Here is an 18,656-nt window from a genome sequence, read left to right on the forward strand (position 1 = left end):
GCTCACAAGCTATAAAGGAGTCACTCCAGGAAGAGTGGAATCCTCGCGGACTGCTGCTGGGAAAGTCAACTGGCGCGGCTGCCGTGGCAAACAGCCCGGAGGGCCCTCAAAAACTAAGAACAGATCTACTCCACGACCCAGTGAGTCCACTTCTGGGTGTAGACCCCAAAGAACTGGCAGCCGGGTCTCAGCAAGATACTCGCTTACCCGTGTTCACAACAGCGTCATCCGTCAACGGCCAAGAGGCGCAAGCAGCCCAGCGTCCACCGACGGGACCGAGGGGCCAACACACTGGGATGGAAACATACACGGGAACGATATTCAGCCTCAAAAAAGAAGACACTCTGACGCGGGCCACGACATGGATGAGTCTCGGGGACACGACACTCAGCGAGGCAGGCCTGGCCCTCAGGACAAACGCTGTCATGATTCTAATTCTCGGCAGTCCCGACCCGGGTCACAGGCATAGAGGCCAGAGGTGACGGTGGTGTGGGGCTGGGGTGGTCCCGAATCGGGTCACAGGTGTAGAGGCTGGAGGTGACGGTGGTGCGGGGCTGGGGGGGCGGCGCGGGCTGTGCTTACAAGGGAAGGCGTCTCGGTTTAGGAAGACGGGCAGGTCCTGGAGACGATGCCGGTCGAGGTTGCATGGCGTGAGTGTGCTTGATGCCGCGGAACTGCGCCTGTTTACACACGGCTAAAGGGGCTTCCCCGGCTGTCCAGCAGCGAGGAATCCCTGGCAGTTCGGGAGATGTGGGTTCGACCACGGGCTTGGACCGAGAGGGTTTAGTGTGCCGAGGAGGAGTGACTAGGCCCGTGGGCCACAACTCCCACGCCCAGAGCCCGGCTCCGCCAGGAGAGGAGCTGCCACAGTGGGACGCCCGTGCACCCCAACCTGGGAGGGGCCCCTGCTCCCCGCACGAGAGAAGAGCCCCCCATGGCCAGAGGACCCAACACAGCCAAAAAGAGACGAGTGAAGACACGTTTAAAGAACGGTTACACGGATAAATCTCACTACGCGTATTTTAACACCTCTGTGAGAAAGGTGGGGCTGGTCACGCGGTCCCTGACCGGGGTGGCCACAGGGCACCGCGTGGGTCAGAGGGAGACGTGGTTGGGGCGACCGTGCCCTAAGGGCTGAGTCTGGAGCTGCTGCAGATGGGCCATGCACAGATCATCAGAACCAGGCCCAAGGCCCCCGAGAGCCTCCCTGCAGCCCACGGGTCTCAGCCACAGCCCCGGGGGTCTCCGCGGTGGGCCTGGTGCTTTGGGTCCAATTGGGCTTCCCGGGACCCCCGAGGGCGCCTCCAGTCGGCCCAGAGGCACAGGCCCGGGGCCGACGCCACGTCCTGCCCTGGCCAGGAGCCGCTCTCCGGTCCCCAGCACCTGACACCCGGGAGCCCCGCTGGGTCTGCCTGGATTCCACTGAGGCGTGGGGCTGGGAGAGGCAGGCGGGGGGCGCAGGGGAGAAACTGACCAGGGAACTTAGAGGGCAGGACCCCGACAGAGAAGGGGAGGCGCGGGCGGGCGGGCAGGCCGGCCAGGAGCCACGGTGCACGCCGGGGGCCGCGTGGCTACATGCCGTGTGCTGAGGGCACACGCACGCAGGCCTGTGCTCGCGTCTGTGTGCCGCGTGGGCTGTGACGAGACGGCTGCACGTGGACTCCGGGCCCTCACCCACAGTTACTCACTGGGCTGGCCGGCGGGCAGCGGCGGGCCTGCTGGAGACCCTCGACCGAGGAGGGCAGGCATCGAACCAGAGGCGGCACGTGAGCAGTGATGGGGGCCCAGCTTTAGAGCGCAGGCTGGGGCGGGGCGCTGGGCTGTGGGGGTGCACGGGCCGGCCTGGGGGAAGCGGAGGACGCAGGGAGCTGGCCCGACAGCGGGGGGCGGCCTGCTCTCCGGGTCAGGTGGGACAAGGGCCGCACTCCGTCTGGGTGTGAACAGTACCCCTGGATGCAGAACGCTCTGCACGCAGCTGTCCCGGGGTGGGGGTGGGGGACGGCTGCAGCTGGCTTGCGGGCGCCCCGGGGTCTGGCCCAGGCTGGGAGGGGGGACCCTGGGGGGAAACGGGCTCAGTGTACACAGGTGGACCAGCCCGGGCTCCCCGACAGCTGTGAGGGCAACCGCGTCCTCTGAAGCTCCACCCCGGCCCCCTCAGTGGCCTCACCGACCCATCTGCCTGTGGACCCAGGGGCCACCTGGGTGGGACCCCAAACCCAGAGCCCACTCAGGACTCTGCGGCTGGAACCCGCCCTCCCCCCCACAGCCTTGAGAGAGATGCTTCCCCTCGGAGCCGCCCTGTCCCGACCTCGACCCCCACCCTGGCCCCTTCCCCGGACACGCCCCTCTCAGGCCTCGAGTCACAGAGCGCGGTGCCACCTGGGGCCAGGGCTGGGGTCACGGGCTCGGTGGGGCCCTGCACGTGCAGTGGGCTGCCCCTGGACGCCCCCCGGGGCCTGGCCCGGACCTCCAGCCCCGTGACTCCCGGGTCTGCTGCCGCCCTCCCCGCGGCCGTGTCAAGAGCTGGAGCACGACTGGGATGGCAGCCCCCAACTGCGTGCCCAGCGGCCCCCTGTGGTCCCCACCTCTGATGCAGGCAGGGAGCCCAGGGCCAAGGTCACCTCGGGTGTCGTGCCCAAGCCGGCCTAAGCCAGAGGGTCCCTGGGACGGAGAATGGCTTATCGGCTTAGGGGGCCAAGGAGCCCTGGACCCAGCGGGCGGGGCGGGCTTGTCCTGGGGCCCGGATTCCTCCAGGGAGGCAGAGATGAGACAGGGCAGCCCCCGCCCCCAGGAAAGCCCGCTCCACGCTGAGCCCTGGGCTCCCAGGCAGGGCTGGGTTTGAGGGGGCGTGCGGGGTCTGAGCAGAGGTCACTTGGATTGGCCAGCCGTGCGGGGGGTCAGGGAAGGACCCCAGGGCGGAGGGCAGCCCAAACCCCAGGGCCGGTGTGGTCAGGCAAGACCACCCCAGCACCGGGCCACCAGGCTGACGCTCTAGAGAGCTGCTCCTGGGCTGACACCTCCATGGGGACCTGGGGGTCGCCAGCCTGAGCCCCAGTGCCCGGGGCCTGGCCACGTGCCTCTGCCACGGGCTCCCGGCCAGGATCGTCTCTCACACAGGCCCGGCCCTGCCCTCGCGGACCACGGTCCCTGCTGGCCCCAGCCCTGCCTCCCAGGAAGGGCGAGTCTCCGCTCCCACGCAGGCTCGCTCAGCTGCGCTCCCCCGTCCCGCAGCGGGTGGACATTTGCGTCTGAGCACCGGTCCGCGGGCGCCCTTGCTGGGCCTGCTGGAGCTCGGCCTGGGCCCGTCCACAGCCCCGCAGGCCTGTGCCCTTCACCTGCGGCTCTGACCCGCCTCCACCCGCTGAGCGGGAGCTGCGGCCCAAGCACAAGGCTTTGACCTCAGGGCTCATGGCCCTGCCCGGCTGGCCCAGGCCCGCAGACACATGGGGCGGTCTGCTCGCGTCCTCGAACTCAGGGCAGCTGTGGGCTGGGCCTCAGGGACACTGTGTCCCCGGGAAGCCGGCGAGGTGGGGTCTGAGGGAGGGCCTGGCTGCACCCTCGGTGTCTGGGGCCCGTGGGGCACGGCCTTCACTGCCGTCCCGCGAGCGCGGCTCCCGCATCAGCCTCGCAGGGTGCTGGAGCTGGGCATGGGGCCCCGGGTGTAGGACTCAGGTCTGGGGAACGGGCAGCGCCCTCAGGCTGCCTGTGGGGTGGGGGGCCCTCCGACCCCCCAGGACCCCTGGTGCCGACACAGCCGGTCACCTGTTCTTGCTGTATGTGGCCCCGTTTTCTTTAAGCTGACTGCCTTCTCACTGAGACATTTCTGCTTTAAAAGTGCCCTCTTGTTGTTCCTGCTTCGAACGGAAAGCCCGTCGCAGCTCCGACGTAAGGAACGAGACCAGCGGGGTCGTAGCTGCCAGCCCGGGGACTGCCGGGAGGCCACGGGCCCGCTGCCGCTGGACAGTGGGGTCAGCAAGGCCGAGGGGTGGCAGCCAGGCAGCTCACGGGGCTTTCCCCTTAAGGGAAAGGACAGAGGAGGAAGGCAGCCGACCCGGGTGGAGGGTACTTCTCGCAGCTTGGGGGTCTCAGGCCCTCTCCATGGCCCGGCGACCACCCAGCCCCCAGCACGTAGAAGGGCGCACCCAGGCTGAACCCCTCCCTGCTAGGAACCCCGCGGTGGGGGTCAGTGCTGCTCCCTTGGCCTCGCTCAGCACGGATGCTGTCTCAGAGAACTGCTGCCCTGACCCCCTCAGCCCACTTCATCAGACCACAGCCTGAGGCCCTCCCAATGGGCGACCATCTTCACCCGGACCCGTCTGACCACTGTGGTACCGTCGGGGGCCTGAGCTGGGTGTCAGGCTCCGCTCTGGGCTCGGGGACACGGGAGTGAGCCTGTGCACCGAGGGGCTTGTGTTCTGGTGGGGGAAGCGGGGAAGAGCACCCGGGGCTCATGTTCTGGTGGGGGAAGCGGGGAAGGGCAGCGCCATGGAGACGGGAGTAGGGTGTGTGTCGGGGAGCTGCCCCAGGGGTGTGGCAGCAGGTCCAAAGAGCTGACGCTGGAGGAGACAGACCATCACACAGGGCGGGGACACCTGGCCTGACACTGCCCGAGAGAGGGCTCGCGGGCAGCGGGCACCTGTTGGGCCTGGTTAAGGGCAGGCCCACCGCAGCAGCGTCCCTCCCACAGTTCCCCAGGGGGCGACTCGGTGTGGGCTCCCTGGCAGGGACCCCCAGGGGCCAGAGGGCAGAAAGTGCACACCTCCCACCGAGACGCCCATCCTCTGGAGGCGGCGCTGCTGGCGTGGGAGGCGGGGCCTGGCCGACATCACTGCAGCAGAACCAGACTCTCTGCTGCCTCTGGACACGACAGTACCTTCTGAGATGACCCCTGCATGCCCAGATGCCAGGGATACTGGACAGGACAGGGACAGGCCGCCCTCCCGGCACCTGCCCCCTGGGCAAAGCCGGCCTCCCTCAGCGTCCCCCCCCCCCCCCCCCCGGTGCCTGTAGCACCCTGCCCACGCCCCGCCAAGGCCAGGGAGACTCTGCCCCGCAGCGCGCAGCCGTAGCAGTGCCTTTGAGACCTAACACCTTTCCCAGGGGACCCTGAGCCGAGGCTCCGGCCTCCCCCCCCCAGCAGCAGGTCAGGACCTCCCCCAGGACAGGGCCTTCCTCAGCCTCGCCTGGCCCCCGCCCCCTCCTTCCTGCAGGCCGAGGCCCCAGGCCCTGCTCTGGACTGCCCCCGAACAGCCAGCGGGTCCCGGCTCCCTGCTCCCTGGGGACACAAAGGCAGGGCGGCTCTGAGCTCAGCGCCCCCGCCCCAGCGTTATTTATGACCCACACACAACATTGTGGCTTCCTAACCTGTGGCAGTGCCCTCGCGCTTATGGGATGCTGGCTCCGCGGGGCGGGGCGGGGGCTGTGGGCAGGTTCTGTCACTAAGGTGTCCCGCGGCCCACAGGTACCCGGCAGGAAGCAGGTGCCAGATGAACGCACCCGCCCTTTGTACCGAGCGAGGGAGGGGCCCCCTCGGGGCAGGGAGCGGCCGGGGACTTCCGGGAAGCCTTCCAGCAAGGCCGGGGGCGTCCCCACAGTGATGGACAAGGCGTGTGCCCGGCTACACCCTGACCCGGCCTGCCTGCGAGCCCCCTGCCCAGGCTGGCCCCCCAAGCCTACAGGCCCCACGCCCCCCGCCCCACCCTCGGCACCCAGACACCGCTCACGCCCTTCCCTTCCTCCGTCTCCTGCCCCAGAAGCGCCCAGGACAGCCAGCAACAGGACTGGAGCACCTCTGCACTTCCAGAGCGGGGGGCTGTGGGTTCCATCCCTGGCTGGGGGACAAAGATCCCCGCGTCTGCGCAGCACGGCCGAGAAGCAGGCCAACGCACCTGGAGAGCGGGCCACGGGGCCGCGTGGGGCAGGGCCCAGCCCGGGACGGGGTGGCTTCCCGGTGGGGCCCGCCTGGACCCTCCTCCCGGCCGCCGCCCGCCGGGCGAGGCCGGGCATGGGCACGCTTGCGTGAAGTTATCACAGAGGAAATCAATGCCTGGCACCGGCCCAGTGTTTCAGGGAAATGAACAGATTTTGGCCGAGAACAAAGAGAGTTTGATTAATCAGAAATTGGATAATGGAGGCAACACTCTAATTATTTTTTTCTTCCCGGCGTTTTCTGGAGAAATATGTTTGCACAGCACGTCAGAGGTAACGGAGAGGGTGAGGGGGCGGCCACACCGGGGGACAGTCCCACACCCACATGTGCCGGCCAGGGCTATGGGGGGCGGGCTGGGTCCTGGGGGTCGCTCTGAGGGGCCCCAGGAAGCAAGGGAGGACAGGTGGGCAGGCCGGAGGTACGCACACAGCTCAGGACAGCTGGGCACTGAGCAGGAGGTCAGGCCAGCACAAAATCAGGAGAGGCAGGAGCTGGAGGAGCTGGGGAGGGCTGCTCGACCACAGGCGGGGCCGACGTCTGCGACCCCACCCCCCACCCCCCACCCCCACGCAGAGGATTCTAACAGGCTCACTCCTTAGCACTTTCACAGATCCTCCAGGGACTTCTCTGCGAGAGAGCACCACCCCAATTTAGAAGCAGGCAACTCCAAACTCTGTGATGTGCAGCAGGTCCCTTTGGAAAAGAGACGAACTCCGGGAAGCCATTGTCTATGAGGCTGCACACCACGTGTGCCCACTCCTGCCAACGGGCGGCCCAGGCCGCCGCCATCTGGCCGTGCCTCCTGCCCGAGGGCCAGGGCCCACAAACAGAGCGGGAGAAGCACCGCGCGGGAGGGCGGGCGGCAGCCCCTGCGGCCCCTGGTGCCGGCTCTGGCCCCGCCGCCCACGGGCTGGGGTGGGGGCAAGGGAAGCACAGGGTGGGCGCTGGCCCGGGGCACCGCTCCACAACGGGCCTCATTGGGCGCGTACACAGGGCCCGCCGGCCTGACGCTCTGCAGTCACGGGCCTCACAGACGCTTAATGACCTGTAACACGGGCCCCGCAGCTGGTGCAGCCGGTCCCCGCGGGGGACCCCACCCCTCCCGCCAACATGCTCCTCCGGGGCCCGCATCCGAGCTCCTGGTTCCACCCGTCCTCAACCCGGAGGAGCCTCGCTGACCCCCGTGCCCCGGCCCCTGGTGTACGGACCCCAGGGCGCCGCGCCCGCCGGCTCTCCCTGAAGACCACCACGTGCGCCTGGGTCCACCCGTATCGCTCCCGCTCCCCACGCCCCACGCAGCCTCTGCGGCCGCCTCCTCGCCGAGGCCGGCCCCGCCCTTCCCCTGCCCCGCTGGCGGACCCACTTTCAGCTGACCCCTGCGTCCGACCCCTTCTTGGCGCCTGGCCCCGCCCTGGGTCAGCAGCCCCTGTCCACGAGCACAGCGGTGGCCCCCGCGCCGTCCACCGGGTGGGTCTCTTTTAAAAGGGTGATCCCACCCGCCCGGCCCCCCATGGCAGCTCCCTGACCCCTGGGCCTTTGCAGCGGCCACCCTCCCCCTGGCGCTCTTCCCTGGGGGACATACAGCTCGACCGTCGCCTCTCCAAGGCGCTGCGTCAACAGCCCCGCCACAGAGACGCCCCCTCCCACCCGCCGCACTGGTTTCCTTCACGGCAACTGTCCTGCCTGATGCCGGTCACGGGGTGTCTGTCCGTCCTCGGGGCTGAGTGTGCTTGCACTGGGCGCTGCCCCAGCCCTCGTGTAAAGATCAGCAAAGGAACCCGCGGCTGAGCCGGGCGAGCGGGTGAGGTTCCGCTTCCCCTGTGGGGCAGCCCAGGGAGACAGGTGGTCCCTGCGGGTTGGTCCCTGTTAGCTCACTCACAGGAAGTGCCCGCCCTGGCAGTGTGGACGCCGGGGAGGGCCATGCAGGGACGGGCAGGGCTCTCCTGGATCTGCCTGCGGTGGGGACAAGAACAGGCTTGGGGGGGACGGGGGGCGGTGGTCTGCGCCCGCCGGCCCTGGGGCTCGCCGTGCCCCCTGAGGCTGCACAAGTGGTTCAGGGCTCCCGCCAGGGCTGAGCCTCAGTGTCTGCCCTGACGTTTCTGTCAGCTTCCAGGGGCCGCCTCCCTGCCAGCCCACAGAACCGGCCCTGGGGCTCGGCCGCCCTGGGCTTCCTTCCTGGGGGTGCGGGGTGGCTAATCTGCCTCCTCCAGGGTTCCTGCCAGGCCAGACGCGGCTGGCAGCCGGGAGCACGCCACACAGAATCCAGGTTCTTCGAGGGCCGGCATGGGGCGGTCAGGGAGGCCGTGTCCTCACAGCTGGGCAGGAGGGTGCGGCGTGCAGTCATCGCGTGTGCTCACGGGGCGGCCTGGCAGTGGGGTCTGGGCCGCTGGGGCCATGCCCTGAGTTTGAGGCCAGCCTTCCCCGCCACTTGGCTCTGCGTCCCCTCTGCCCCGGCCTCCTGCAGGGACCCTGGGCAGCCTGGCCACGTGACCCTGGTTACCCAGAAGTTCCTGGGATCACCGGAGAAGCTCCAGACAGACCAGGAACCTGTCCTCCCGGGACTCCAGGAGACAGAAGAGCTGAGAAGCAGGGGGGAGGGCAGGGCAGAGAATTCATTCCCCGTGCCCCCCGTCTGGAGTTGCGTGGCGGGTCCCTGCAGAGGGGCCAGGCGACAGCACAGAGGCGAGCAGCTCCGGCCCCCGAGCACAGGCTGCGCCCCGTGAGGGCAGGCAGGCAGGCGGCCCCACTCTCCCTGTAGTGAGCTGGGCCTCAGCCAAGAGCTGGTGTGTGTCTGGGGGGGCGGGTGGGGGGCAAGGAGGGGGCGCACTGCATAGATGAACGACACACAGCCCCTTCAGGGGGAGGGCAGAGACACCCTCAGCAGCGGCAGGCAAATAGATCCAGAACAGAAGGTCACCCCGGCCTGCTGAGGGGGACGAAAGTGACTCTTCACCTCCCGTCTGAGAAAATCAGCATCTGTACAACACACGCGCTTTACCCGAGACGCCAGTGTCTTGTCCGTGAAGCGTGAGGCATGCTGAAGGCACAGCGCTGCCTAACTCAGAGCCTCCCCTGCCATCGGCCCCTCCCTGGAGACCCCCACGTCTCCACGGTTACAGCTCAGGAAGGTCCGCACCCCGGAGGAACAGAGCCACCAGCTCAACACCATCACCCTCCGTGCTGGCCAGGAAGGGGGAGCCGGTTACCCAGCAGCCCAGCCCTGCTTGGAAGGGCTGGCCGAGGCTGCTAGCACCTCGGGGTCTTCTGGGCTCTTCCCCGGTCCGGTGGGCTCTGGGCCATGCTGCTGCTCCTCGCTCGGGTGAGGATACCACAAGCCTCCCCGGAAGCGGCCGCCGCTGACGGTTGCAGGGGGTCAGCCATTCCTCCCGCGTTCCAGCCTCCGGCGGCCTCCGCCCTTTCCCGCCTGACCTCCGGTGCCCCTGCCAGACCCAACTGCCTGAGTGCCCCCCCAGCCCGGTCCGCTCCTCAGCCCACGTTCTGCCCTCTGCCCGCCAGGCCCACCCCAGCTGTGCCTATGTCCTTCAAGCTTCAGTTCAAATATCACTTTGCCCACGGGGCCCAGCTGAGTCCAGTCCCACCCAGGGGCCCCCTGACGACACCCACCCTCAGGGCTGAGTTCTCCGAGCAGCAGACACTTGTCCCTCCTGGGGCAGTGAGTCAGTCCCGGGAGGGCAGGGCCAGTGCACTCCCACCCCAGCACAGGGGCCTAGGGGAGCAAAGGCTCAGTAAACATTTGCTTAATTGAATTTGGCCAAGGAGCCTCCTCCAGACGGGAGCAGACTGCACGATCCTCGGTGGGGGTGCAGGGGGGAGAGAGACCAGCAGCCCTCCTAGCAGGTGGGCCCTGCGTCCCCACACAGACACAGGGCTCCCAGCCTGGGTGCCGCCCTCCCATCCCCTTTCTCTGCTCACAGAGAACCCCGATTCTCGGCCTAGGAGGATTTCTGCCACCGACGCCGGGGAGGCTCGGCTGCTACCCTGAAGCCAGAAGAACCCTTCGGGCCCCCGGCAGCAGGGCACTGAGCCCCGGCCCAAGGCCCTCCCCTCTACCGCCCCCCCCACCGCACCCCAGGGCCCCCACCGCCTTTTAAGGGAAAAAAAAAAGATCGAGCCGAGAACATATTGCAATCGCAGCGGGTCGATATTCGCCTCTCGCTCTAAATGCTTGCGAGGAACCTGCTCGGGTGCGAGAACGACGACCGCGAGTCGTGCGTCCCCCGGGGGCCCAGGCCTCTGGGGCCCACGCCTTCCGCTTCAGCCCAGGCCACGCGCCGGCCCCTCACCATCACCATCGCCGCCCCGGGAGGGAGACCCCGCCGCACCCGCAGCTCGCCGGCCCGCGCCCCGCGCCAGTGGCCGCCCGGGGCCCCCCGGCCCGCCGCACACCCGGGCGCGGGCGCCCCTGCCCGCACCTGCCGGCCCGCGGCGCCCCTGCCCGGCGCGCGGGCATCCGCGGCGCGCCGCTCCGCGCCCGGCCCCCGCATCCCGGAGCCCCCAACCCCGGCCCAGGCGGGGCCCCCCTCCGCACAGAAGGCCCGGGCGGGGTCCGGGGGCCGCGCGCCCCGACCGCGGGGCCGCCCGCTCACCTCAGGGCCGCGGCCGAGCTGCTCCGGCGGCGCGGGGCGGCGGCGCCCGCGCGGGGACGTGACCGGGCCGCGGGCGGCGCACACGCTCCGCCGGCCGGGCTCCCTCCGCCCGCTCTCCCGCGCCGCCGCCGCCCGCGGGTCCGCCCGCCCGCCCCGCGCCGCGCCGCGCCGCCGGCAGGAGGCGGAGCCGCCAGCGCGCAGTGTTGCCGGGCCAACCGCGGGCGGAGGCCCCCGCGCCCGCCGGCCCGCCGCCCATTGGGCGCGAGCGGCTGACGGACAGGCCCACGGCCCAGCGACGGCGGGCCGAGGGGGCGGTGCCGGGGCTCCGTGCGCTCCGCGGCCCCGCACGCGCGCGCCGCCCGCTCGGCCGGCACCCGGAGGGGCCCTGCGGTCTCACTGCGTCGAGGCCGGGCGCCCACCCCGCTCCCCGCTGCCGCCCCGGGAGGCCGAGTGCGCGAGCGGTGCGTGGCCCCGGCCGCGTCCGCCGTCACCGGCCCAGATGCCAGCCTAGCCTGAGCTCCGCGACCTTGGACACCCGGTTGACCTCTGTGAGGCCTGTTTGCAAAGCGGGACTAGTGGCACCTGCTGCTCTGAGTTGTCGCGACGGTCGCCTCGGACGTGGGAAAGGGCCGTGCGGACCCTGGAGGTTTACGCCGGCGACGTCTTGCAGCGATGGAAGGGGGCTTCGTCGTCTTTGCTGCTCGGGCCAGCAGGGTTAGGGCTCATCAGGGTCCCTGGCAATCCTGCCACAGAAGGTTTGCCCTGGAAGGGAGGATACTAGAGTGGGAGGGGCCCAGGAGCGGCGCCTCCAGACAAGAGAGGCGGGAGGGAGCCAGTTCTGTTGAGGCCAGGGCCCATGGGCGCCATTGGGAAGCTCACAGACTGCTCGGATGCTCAGCAAAATGCAGAGAAGGGCAGTCTGCCAGCTTCTGCTTTCAGTTTCAGGGGGAGCCCATCTGCGGGCCTCGGAGCCAGGAGCCCCTCGTCCCTGTGCTTAAAAAGACTCAAGCCAGAACCAAGATGTCAGTGCTCCTCTGTCCTCCCCTACGCGCCGTGCATCTCAGAGCCCCCAGGTAAATGTAAATGCTCCTGCAGATGCTCCTCACTAACCCTTCTTTATACCCCTACACCTCATTGTATGGTCACAGTACCAGGGTCAGACCACTTGTTGGCTGAAGGAGATGGGGTGGTGGGCCAAGCCCAGGCCTGTGAAGGTGCCGCCTACACACGGTTAGAGAACGGACAGACGTCGGTGATGGGCATCCTTAGGTGGATGACTCACTGAGGTCTAGACTAGATCTGATACGTGCTGGCTGCAGGTGGCCCCTGAGGACCAATGGGAAGTGGCCGACCATCGGGGGCTCCTTTGTGTGCACGCCTGCACCGCCAGGCCGGGTCAGGATGGGCTTTTCTGCCCAGAGGGCCACTCAGAGGCCAGTGGCCGTGACAGACCCTGCTCCAGGGTGGTGCAGAGGAAGCTGGGGGTGAAGCACAGCCCCGACTCCGCCGCCGCCCCCTGTACACGCTTGACAAGTTACTTCACCCGGATGAGCCTCAGCTGCTGCTCCTATCACAGGGGACATGAGCAGGTGGTCCCGAGAGGGTGATTCTGACGGGAGATGCACGTTGACCCGCGTGCAGAGAGGGCGGGGCACCTGAGGGACCAGGGGTCCAAACTCAGCTGTTTGCAGAGGCACATGTAGCTGTGAGCGTGGGGAGACCCCGCAGGGCAGTCCAGGTATGAGATGAGGGGCCCGATGAGCCAGGCTGCTGCCCCCCAGCCCCCTGACTGCGGAAGTGAGTGCTTCCCCCACCTCGAGCAGTGACCTTCACCCTCCTTTCAGCAAGCACTCACTCCTCTGCGCTCAGGATGGAGGGGGCCTGCGAGCTGGGGCAGGAGGAAGCCCGTTCCGCGCTGGGGCAGACCGCTGAGCCTTGAGCCGTGTGCGGCCGGGACGAAGCCAGAGGATCAGCACAGCTGGAGCCCCGAGGATGCCAGCCACCCAGCCTGGCACGGGTCAGGGGACGGTAGCAGCTGCTGGCGGCCCTTGGATGGGACTAGGGAGCTTGGCCTAAGAACCGCGGGAGAGTTTTGGGTCCTAAAATTTAAGGAGGAGGATGGCAAGGTCTTCACGTTTATTCACAGTAGGCCTGGTCCCACTGTGTGAGGTCGTTCTCAAGGGTAGAATCAAGTAAGAAAACGTCAGCTAGTCAGCCCAGGGACAGGAAGAAAGCAGAGTCCGTCTGTGAGGCTCAGGCCAGGCCGGGAGATGCCGGGTGACCTGGCATGTCTGGGAAAGGCTGGATGGAGGCTGGGGGCCGAGAGGAGCCAGTGGGAGGGAGATGCCGGAAGAGGCACTTGTGAAGCCCGAGGAGGAGCCGCTGGAGACGTGCACGCAGAGAGGGGGGCATCCCCGGGCCATGGGGTGGGGGGATCTTGGGAGGAAGACGTGGTCACCGTGTCAGGCGCTCCTGAGGGGCCGAAGCTGAGGACAGAGCAGGGTCCCCACGAGCCAGGGCAGGCACGAGGGTGGAGCCGGGGCCGCGCGAGGCTGAAAAGACAGACAGGCAGGTGGAGGCCAGGCCTGCTGAGGTTTGGGCACCGGGGCGGATGCCAGGCCCTGGGGCCGGGTCCACACTGTCCCAGAGCACAGGACGGGAGAGCACAGCGCTGGCTCCATGGGAGAAAGGGGGACGGGGCACCCTGCTGCCTGAGCCCACCCAGCACTCGGGAATGGCCAAACCTCCACTGCAGGGGTTGCACACCTGGGGATCATGACCCTCGGTCCCAGCCATTCCGGGCCCAGCAGCCGCACTGGACCCAGGCCTCCCCTGGCTCACGCAGGCGTCATGCTGTTGCCCCACGAGGCCCAGCTCCCCCGGAGCCTCCGGGGCCCCTAGGACCTGGAATGCCTCATCTACGCGGGTCAGCCCCAGGTGGTGACGACTGTTCCGCTGACTTTCGCTCCGGGCCTCCCCACCGTCCTAGGGCGCCCCCTTCTGGCCAGCTCTTCTCCCAGCCCCACCTGTCCATCCCGCTCACCCCAACCTCGCCGCCGGGCAGTCGGGGGTCTTGGTGGGTTTTCTGACGGGTTTCTTTGGGGTCTGTGCACCACCACTGCCCCCCCCCCCAACTAGAACAAGCCAGATCTGGGTTAGTTATAAATAGCCAGGCCTTCCACTCTCCTTTTAGCTGAAAAGCAGCGAAGTGAGCGAGCAGAAAGGCGCACCCCGCACGCGTTTTATTTTTAAATCTCCCGTTTCCAAATGAGCCAGGCCCAGCAATGCTGGAAGGAAAGCCCTGGGCAGCTGAAGGCCTTGCCTCTCCCTCCTGCGTGACTCCCGCTGCTCACCTGTCCACAGCAGCACCTTCCCTGGGCTGGCCCGGGTGCAGAGACCCCACTCAGCCCTGATGCATGGTGCAGCCCCCAGGCAGGAACCGTATCCCTCCGACGGCCAGTGCCGTCCTTCTCAGAGGGTCAGACTGTCACCTCCACACTGTGGGCTGCGGAGTGGCCATCCAGACGGCTGTGGCCGAGCGGGGCTGTGGCTGGGAGGCCTGAGGGGAAGGGCCGGGTATACCTGTCTGGTGGTGGCCAGGCCGGAGAGCAGGGCTGAGGGGGCGAGAGCACTCAGACCCCCCAGAGGGGCAGGCGGGGACCACCCAGAGGTGTTCCCGCAGGGCAGGAACTGTGCAGCCTTTGTCTGAAGCCCCCTCCCACCCCTCACCCGCACCCACAGGCCCCGGCCTGCAGCTGGAACTCCGTGGGCTCTGAGCCCCTTGCTGTGCCAGGCCCGTGTCTGGGCACACGGGGATACTAGTCCCTGACACTAGCCCCCTCCCACCCCTCCTCCTCTGACACTGCACTGCCCCCTGCCAGGTGGGCTCGTGCCAGTAATGACGACACCAGGCTCCGTGAGGGTGAGCGGCTTGTCTGAGGTCACACGCTGGATACAGTTAGGAGTGCACCTTAGCCTTCTTCTGCCTTTAGTCTGTGTCAAACCACGGGACTCCCCTGGCAGTCCAGTGGTTAAGCACCTGCTTTGCAGTGCAGGGGACACGGGTTCGAGCCATACTCAGGAAACTAGGGCTCCATGTGCTGCAGGGTGGATGCTGAGCCCTTGAGCCAGGACGGAGGCCTAGCACAGCCAAAAATAAACATTAAACCCACAACGTAGACAACCCAGTACTCTTGAGGCAACAGGAAAACACTTTTCCTGTGTTGTGAGTGCCCTGAGAAGAAATGGGCGGCGCTGGTGGCTCCACCTGACGCCCCAGGAGCAAGCCAGCTGGGGGCAACTGGGGGCCCCTGCACACGCTGCCCTTCCTCGCCGCAGGCCCCTGCCACGTGAGCTCTCAAGGACCGAGGGCGGAAGGCTGGGAGATGTCTTCAAAGAGGAAATCCCTGGGTGCTAATTGGCACTCAGAGACCTGTAGGCTAATTAACCTGTTTATTTGTCTCTCTGGAGTAAATTAGTGGGTTGAGCTGGGAAGGCAGGAGACAGAGGTGTCGGCCGGTGGCAGCTTCGGCAGGGGACCGTGGACGGCTTCACGGTGGGCAGCTTGGACTGCTGGGGAGGGGGTGGGCTGTTGGGCACCCTCCTTGGGGGCCCATTCCCTGCCCTGCGGGGGCTGCTCTGCCAGTAGTTCTGAGCACTCAGGAGCACCCTTGGGGTGCTGCCTGGCCGTCTCTGGGGTCTCCTCTGGGCAGCCAGCTGTGTGCTGACTCCCCAGGGTGGGCAGGCTGGGAGGAGTAAGGCAGAAGCTTTCACAGGGGTCGGGCAGGCGGCTCCAGGCGGGGCCCCTCCCTGCTGGGCACTGGGCCCCTTCAGACCCCTCGGCCGGAATCTATGGACCGTCCACCCACTGTGGATGGGGGCGCGGCCCTTTTTATGTGAGACGCTGTGCTGTTAACTCTAAACCTTCCTCCTGTAACCTCCCCGGCCAGCTTTCTCTCCCATCCCCGGGGTTGGCCGGGTATCACAGAGACGTCGCGTTGTGGGTGGAAGGAGGGACTGATGCCCCCCGCCCCCACCCCAGGCTTCCCTCTGGTTCATGGTGGTTGGGGGAGGGGGAAGGCCCCCCGTGTGCCCGGGTCCCGCAGGGGCGGCTGCTGCTTCTCAGGCCGCCGTTCCAGGCGGGTGCCCCCCAATCCCAGGTGGCCAAGGGCTGGACTTTTTGGGGCCCTCCGTGACCTCACAGCTCCCACCCCTGCTTGTCAGCCATGGTTTCAGGCCCCTGCTTGGCAGCAGGAGAGGGTGGGATTTGTAATTTATCTGGTCAGATACTGCAGCCTCCGCCCCCCCCCGCCGCAGTCCTCCGGCTTCCAGCACACGTGACAGGTGGGGGGTGGCCACAGGCCCACGCTCCGTCCCTGCTCCTGTCCCACAGGGGCCCTGGGCATCGTCAACAGCGGCCTGATCCCCTCGCTGGTGTGGAAGCTGCAGCGGGAGGAGGAAGAAATCCAGGTGCTCCTGCTGGACACGCTGGCTGCCTGCCTCACGGAGGATGCCACCGAGGCGCTGGCCAGCCGCGCGGTGCCCTTCCTGAAGGAGAAGCTTCTGAGCACCAACTGCGACATCCGCAGCAAAGCCGCCCGCACGCTCATCGCCGTCAGGTGAGGCCCCGGCTGGCCGCCCCCGCCTGCGTGCCCTGGGGGAGTAGGACCCCTCCACCAGGGCGGCCCGACAGTCTGTGCCCCAGGAGGCCCCCAGTCCCGCCCCCTCCCGTGAGGAAGGGAGGCCCAGGAGACGCCTTGTGCAGTCAGGACCGGGAGCCCAGGGCGTCGAGTCGCTCGTGGGCCAGGGTGGCCGTGCTCACAGCCTGTGCCCGGCGCAGCGTCCCCCCGGAGGGCAAGGTCCAGGTGTGGCAGCATGATGTCATCCCCATCCTGGTTCACCTGCTGAAGGACAGGGACGAGGAGGTGCAGGCCAACGCGGCGGGGGCGCTCATGAACGCCACGGTGACCACCGAAGGTGAGGCGGCCCGGGCGGGGGTCACCGCGGCCCCGACCTGCCGGTGTCGCCCCCTCTGGGGCGGCCGGGCCCCTCCCTGTCATCCTCTCGGTTCCCTGGTTTTGGAAGTCCTGCCTCTGACCCAGTCCTTTGTGAACCAAAATTCTTGGACTGACTCGGTTGCCACGCCCGAGCCAGTCCTCCTGAGTTCCCGGCAGACGATGGAGCCCAGCAGCGCTCTCCCCAGTGTGCTGGGGCGGGGCCGGGGGGCGAAGAGGAACTGAGGTTACCCTGCACCCCGACTCCCACACTCAAGTCAGTGCCCTGGGTGGTTGGAGGGGCCCGGACCGGTTCCCCGGGGCTGCCTGGGCCTCTGATCCTCAGTCAGCGGCAGACCCCCCAGCGCTGGGAGTCCTGCCGCTCCCCATTTGCTCTGAGGAGCCCCCCGCAGCCCCCCGGCCACCCCCACCCCCGCCCGCTCTGGTCCACACTCAGTGTCCCCCCGGGCATCCTGGGTGCACGCCTGGAGGGCTGGGGGCTCTCAAGGGACCCCGGCGACGTGGGAGTTTGGGGACATGAGGCCACCTTCCCTGAGCTGGCGTTCCTGCCGAGCGACCCTGAGCCCCCGTGGCAGGCCAGGCCCCAGTGTGGGGGTGAGGTGGGCGGTGGAGACGTGGATGCCTTGGCCTCTGAGGTCTGCAGCTTGGGGACCTAGGGGCACGAGGCAGAGCAGACTGTCGGGGTATCCTGGGGGCAGCGGGTGTGGGGTGGACCCACAGGATGACGGGGGCACCTGGGCCAAGGGGGCTGGCCAGTGTGACAGCAGCGAGAAGTGATTGACGCAGGAGGGTGGGGCTAAGCGTGGCATTTCAGCAAGCGGGGACAGGGGGCAGCGACTGGAGTTTAATTTTCAAAAGATCCTTCACGCTGCCTGGTGAGGCACCTGGTGGCTGGGGAGAAGCCGGCGCGGGGAGCTCGTGGGGCTCAGGCTGTGGGCACGGACGGCCGGGGGGCCTGGGAGGTGGGCAGGGCTCCCCCCACCCCAGGAACACTTGGCATCGGTGGCCGGCAGGGAAGTATGCGGCCCTGGACGTGGAGGCCACCCGCCCGCTGCTGCAGCTGCTGACCTCGTCTCTGAGCAAGGCACGCCTGAACGCCATCAAGGCCCTCACCATGCTGGCCGAGGCACCTGAGGGCCGCAAGCTCCTGCAGCCCCACGTGGCCACCTTCCGGGCGCTCGAGGAGGACTTCAGCCCGGCCGTGCAGCGCGCAGCCCAGATCGCCATCAGAGTCATCGAGTGGAAGCCCTGAGCCTCCTACCAGCACCCCCGGCCCCACGACTCCATGCCCGAATAAACGCACGGAGCCTCTTTATCTTGGTCCGAGTGGTGGCACCTGATGGTTCTGTCTCCTCTCTCTCGCCAAGGGGAAACGCCCAGCTTGGGAGGACCAGGCCACAGGCTGACCTCGGGTCTCGGGGACAGGCAGGAGGCCTCTCTGCACCCCCCTGCTGCACTCGAGGCCCCTGGGAGGGCAGAGAGCAGGGACGGGGCGGAGGACGGGGCTGGACACTCCGGTGAACAGGCCCTTGGGGTGCAGCCCTGCTCGCGGGTCAGCCAGCTTCCCACAGGGGTAGCAGGAAGGCAGGCCACAGGTGCCACCCCTGTGGGCTCTTGCTGGGGGAGGGTGAGTTGTAAGAGGCCCCCCACCTGCACCCCAGGGATGAGTGCTCGGCACAGGGTAGCCCTTAAGGCCTCCCCCTCAAACAGCTGAGCTCCCCAAAGCCAAGTCCCCTAAGTGAGCCTGGGCCGGCCTCCCCCAGCCCTCCCGCTGCTGTCTGCAGGCTAGAGCGTCTGCGGGGATGGGAGGTGATGTAGCGGGGAGGAGAAGCAGGCTGCTGGGATGGGCTTGGTGGGGGGCGGGGAGGCACAGGGGGCCCCAGGGTCCCCCCCAGCCCACCCTGGCTGGCAGTCTGGCTCCATTTCAGGGCTGGACTCGTTGGTCTGGGCTGAGCCAGGGCCTCGCTCTCCAGGACTCACACCAGCTTTTTTTCCCTCGTTCCATCCGCAAACAGCAGCCCCACTTCCTGCGGCAAAGAACCTCCCACAGAACCAGCACCCCCAGGGAGTGAGTGCCTTCCCCGAGTCCTTCCGGGAACTAGGGCC

The 18,656-nt window shown here is 68.0% G+C and overlaps 1 protein-coding gene across 4 annotated transcripts in view; it reads left to right on the forward strand.

Moving 5' to 3' along the window:
• The window catches only part of RSPH14 (radial spoke head 14 homolog), a 48,826-nt gene extending 30,941 nt beyond the window's left edge, over window positions 1–17,885 (forward strand). Inside the window, exons 1-5 of one of the 4 annotated variants that reach the window (XM_086349084.1) lie at window positions 10,856–11,291; window positions 11,476–11,609; window positions 15,929–16,154; window positions 16,376–16,512; window positions 17,564–17,885. In XM_086349084.1, the coding sequence (XP_086205210.1) occupies window positions 11,209–11,291; window positions 11,476–11,609; window positions 15,929–16,154; window positions 16,376–16,512; window positions 17,564–17,802 (819 nt within the window). In that variant the 5' untranslated portion in view covers window positions 10,856–11,208 and the 3' untranslated portion in view covers window positions 17,803–17,885. Of the gene's footprint in view, window positions 1–10,855; window positions 11,292–11,475; window positions 11,610–15,928; window positions 16,155–16,375; window positions 16,513–17,563 lie in introns of those variants that run through there. The other 3 variants (XM_086349086.1, XM_086349083.1, XM_086349085.1) reach the window with 3 other exon arrangements.
• The last annotated feature ends 771 nt before the right edge of the window (window positions 17,886–18,656 follow it).

This window comes from Bos grunniens, chromosome 17, assembly GCF_055505025.1.
Source record: "Bos grunniens cultivar Pamir isolate PY7600 chromosome 17, Bosgru_T2T1.0, whole genome shotgun sequence".
NCBI classification, from domain to species: Eukaryota; Metazoa; Chordata; class Mammalia; order Artiodactyla; family Bovidae; genus Bos; species Bos grunniens.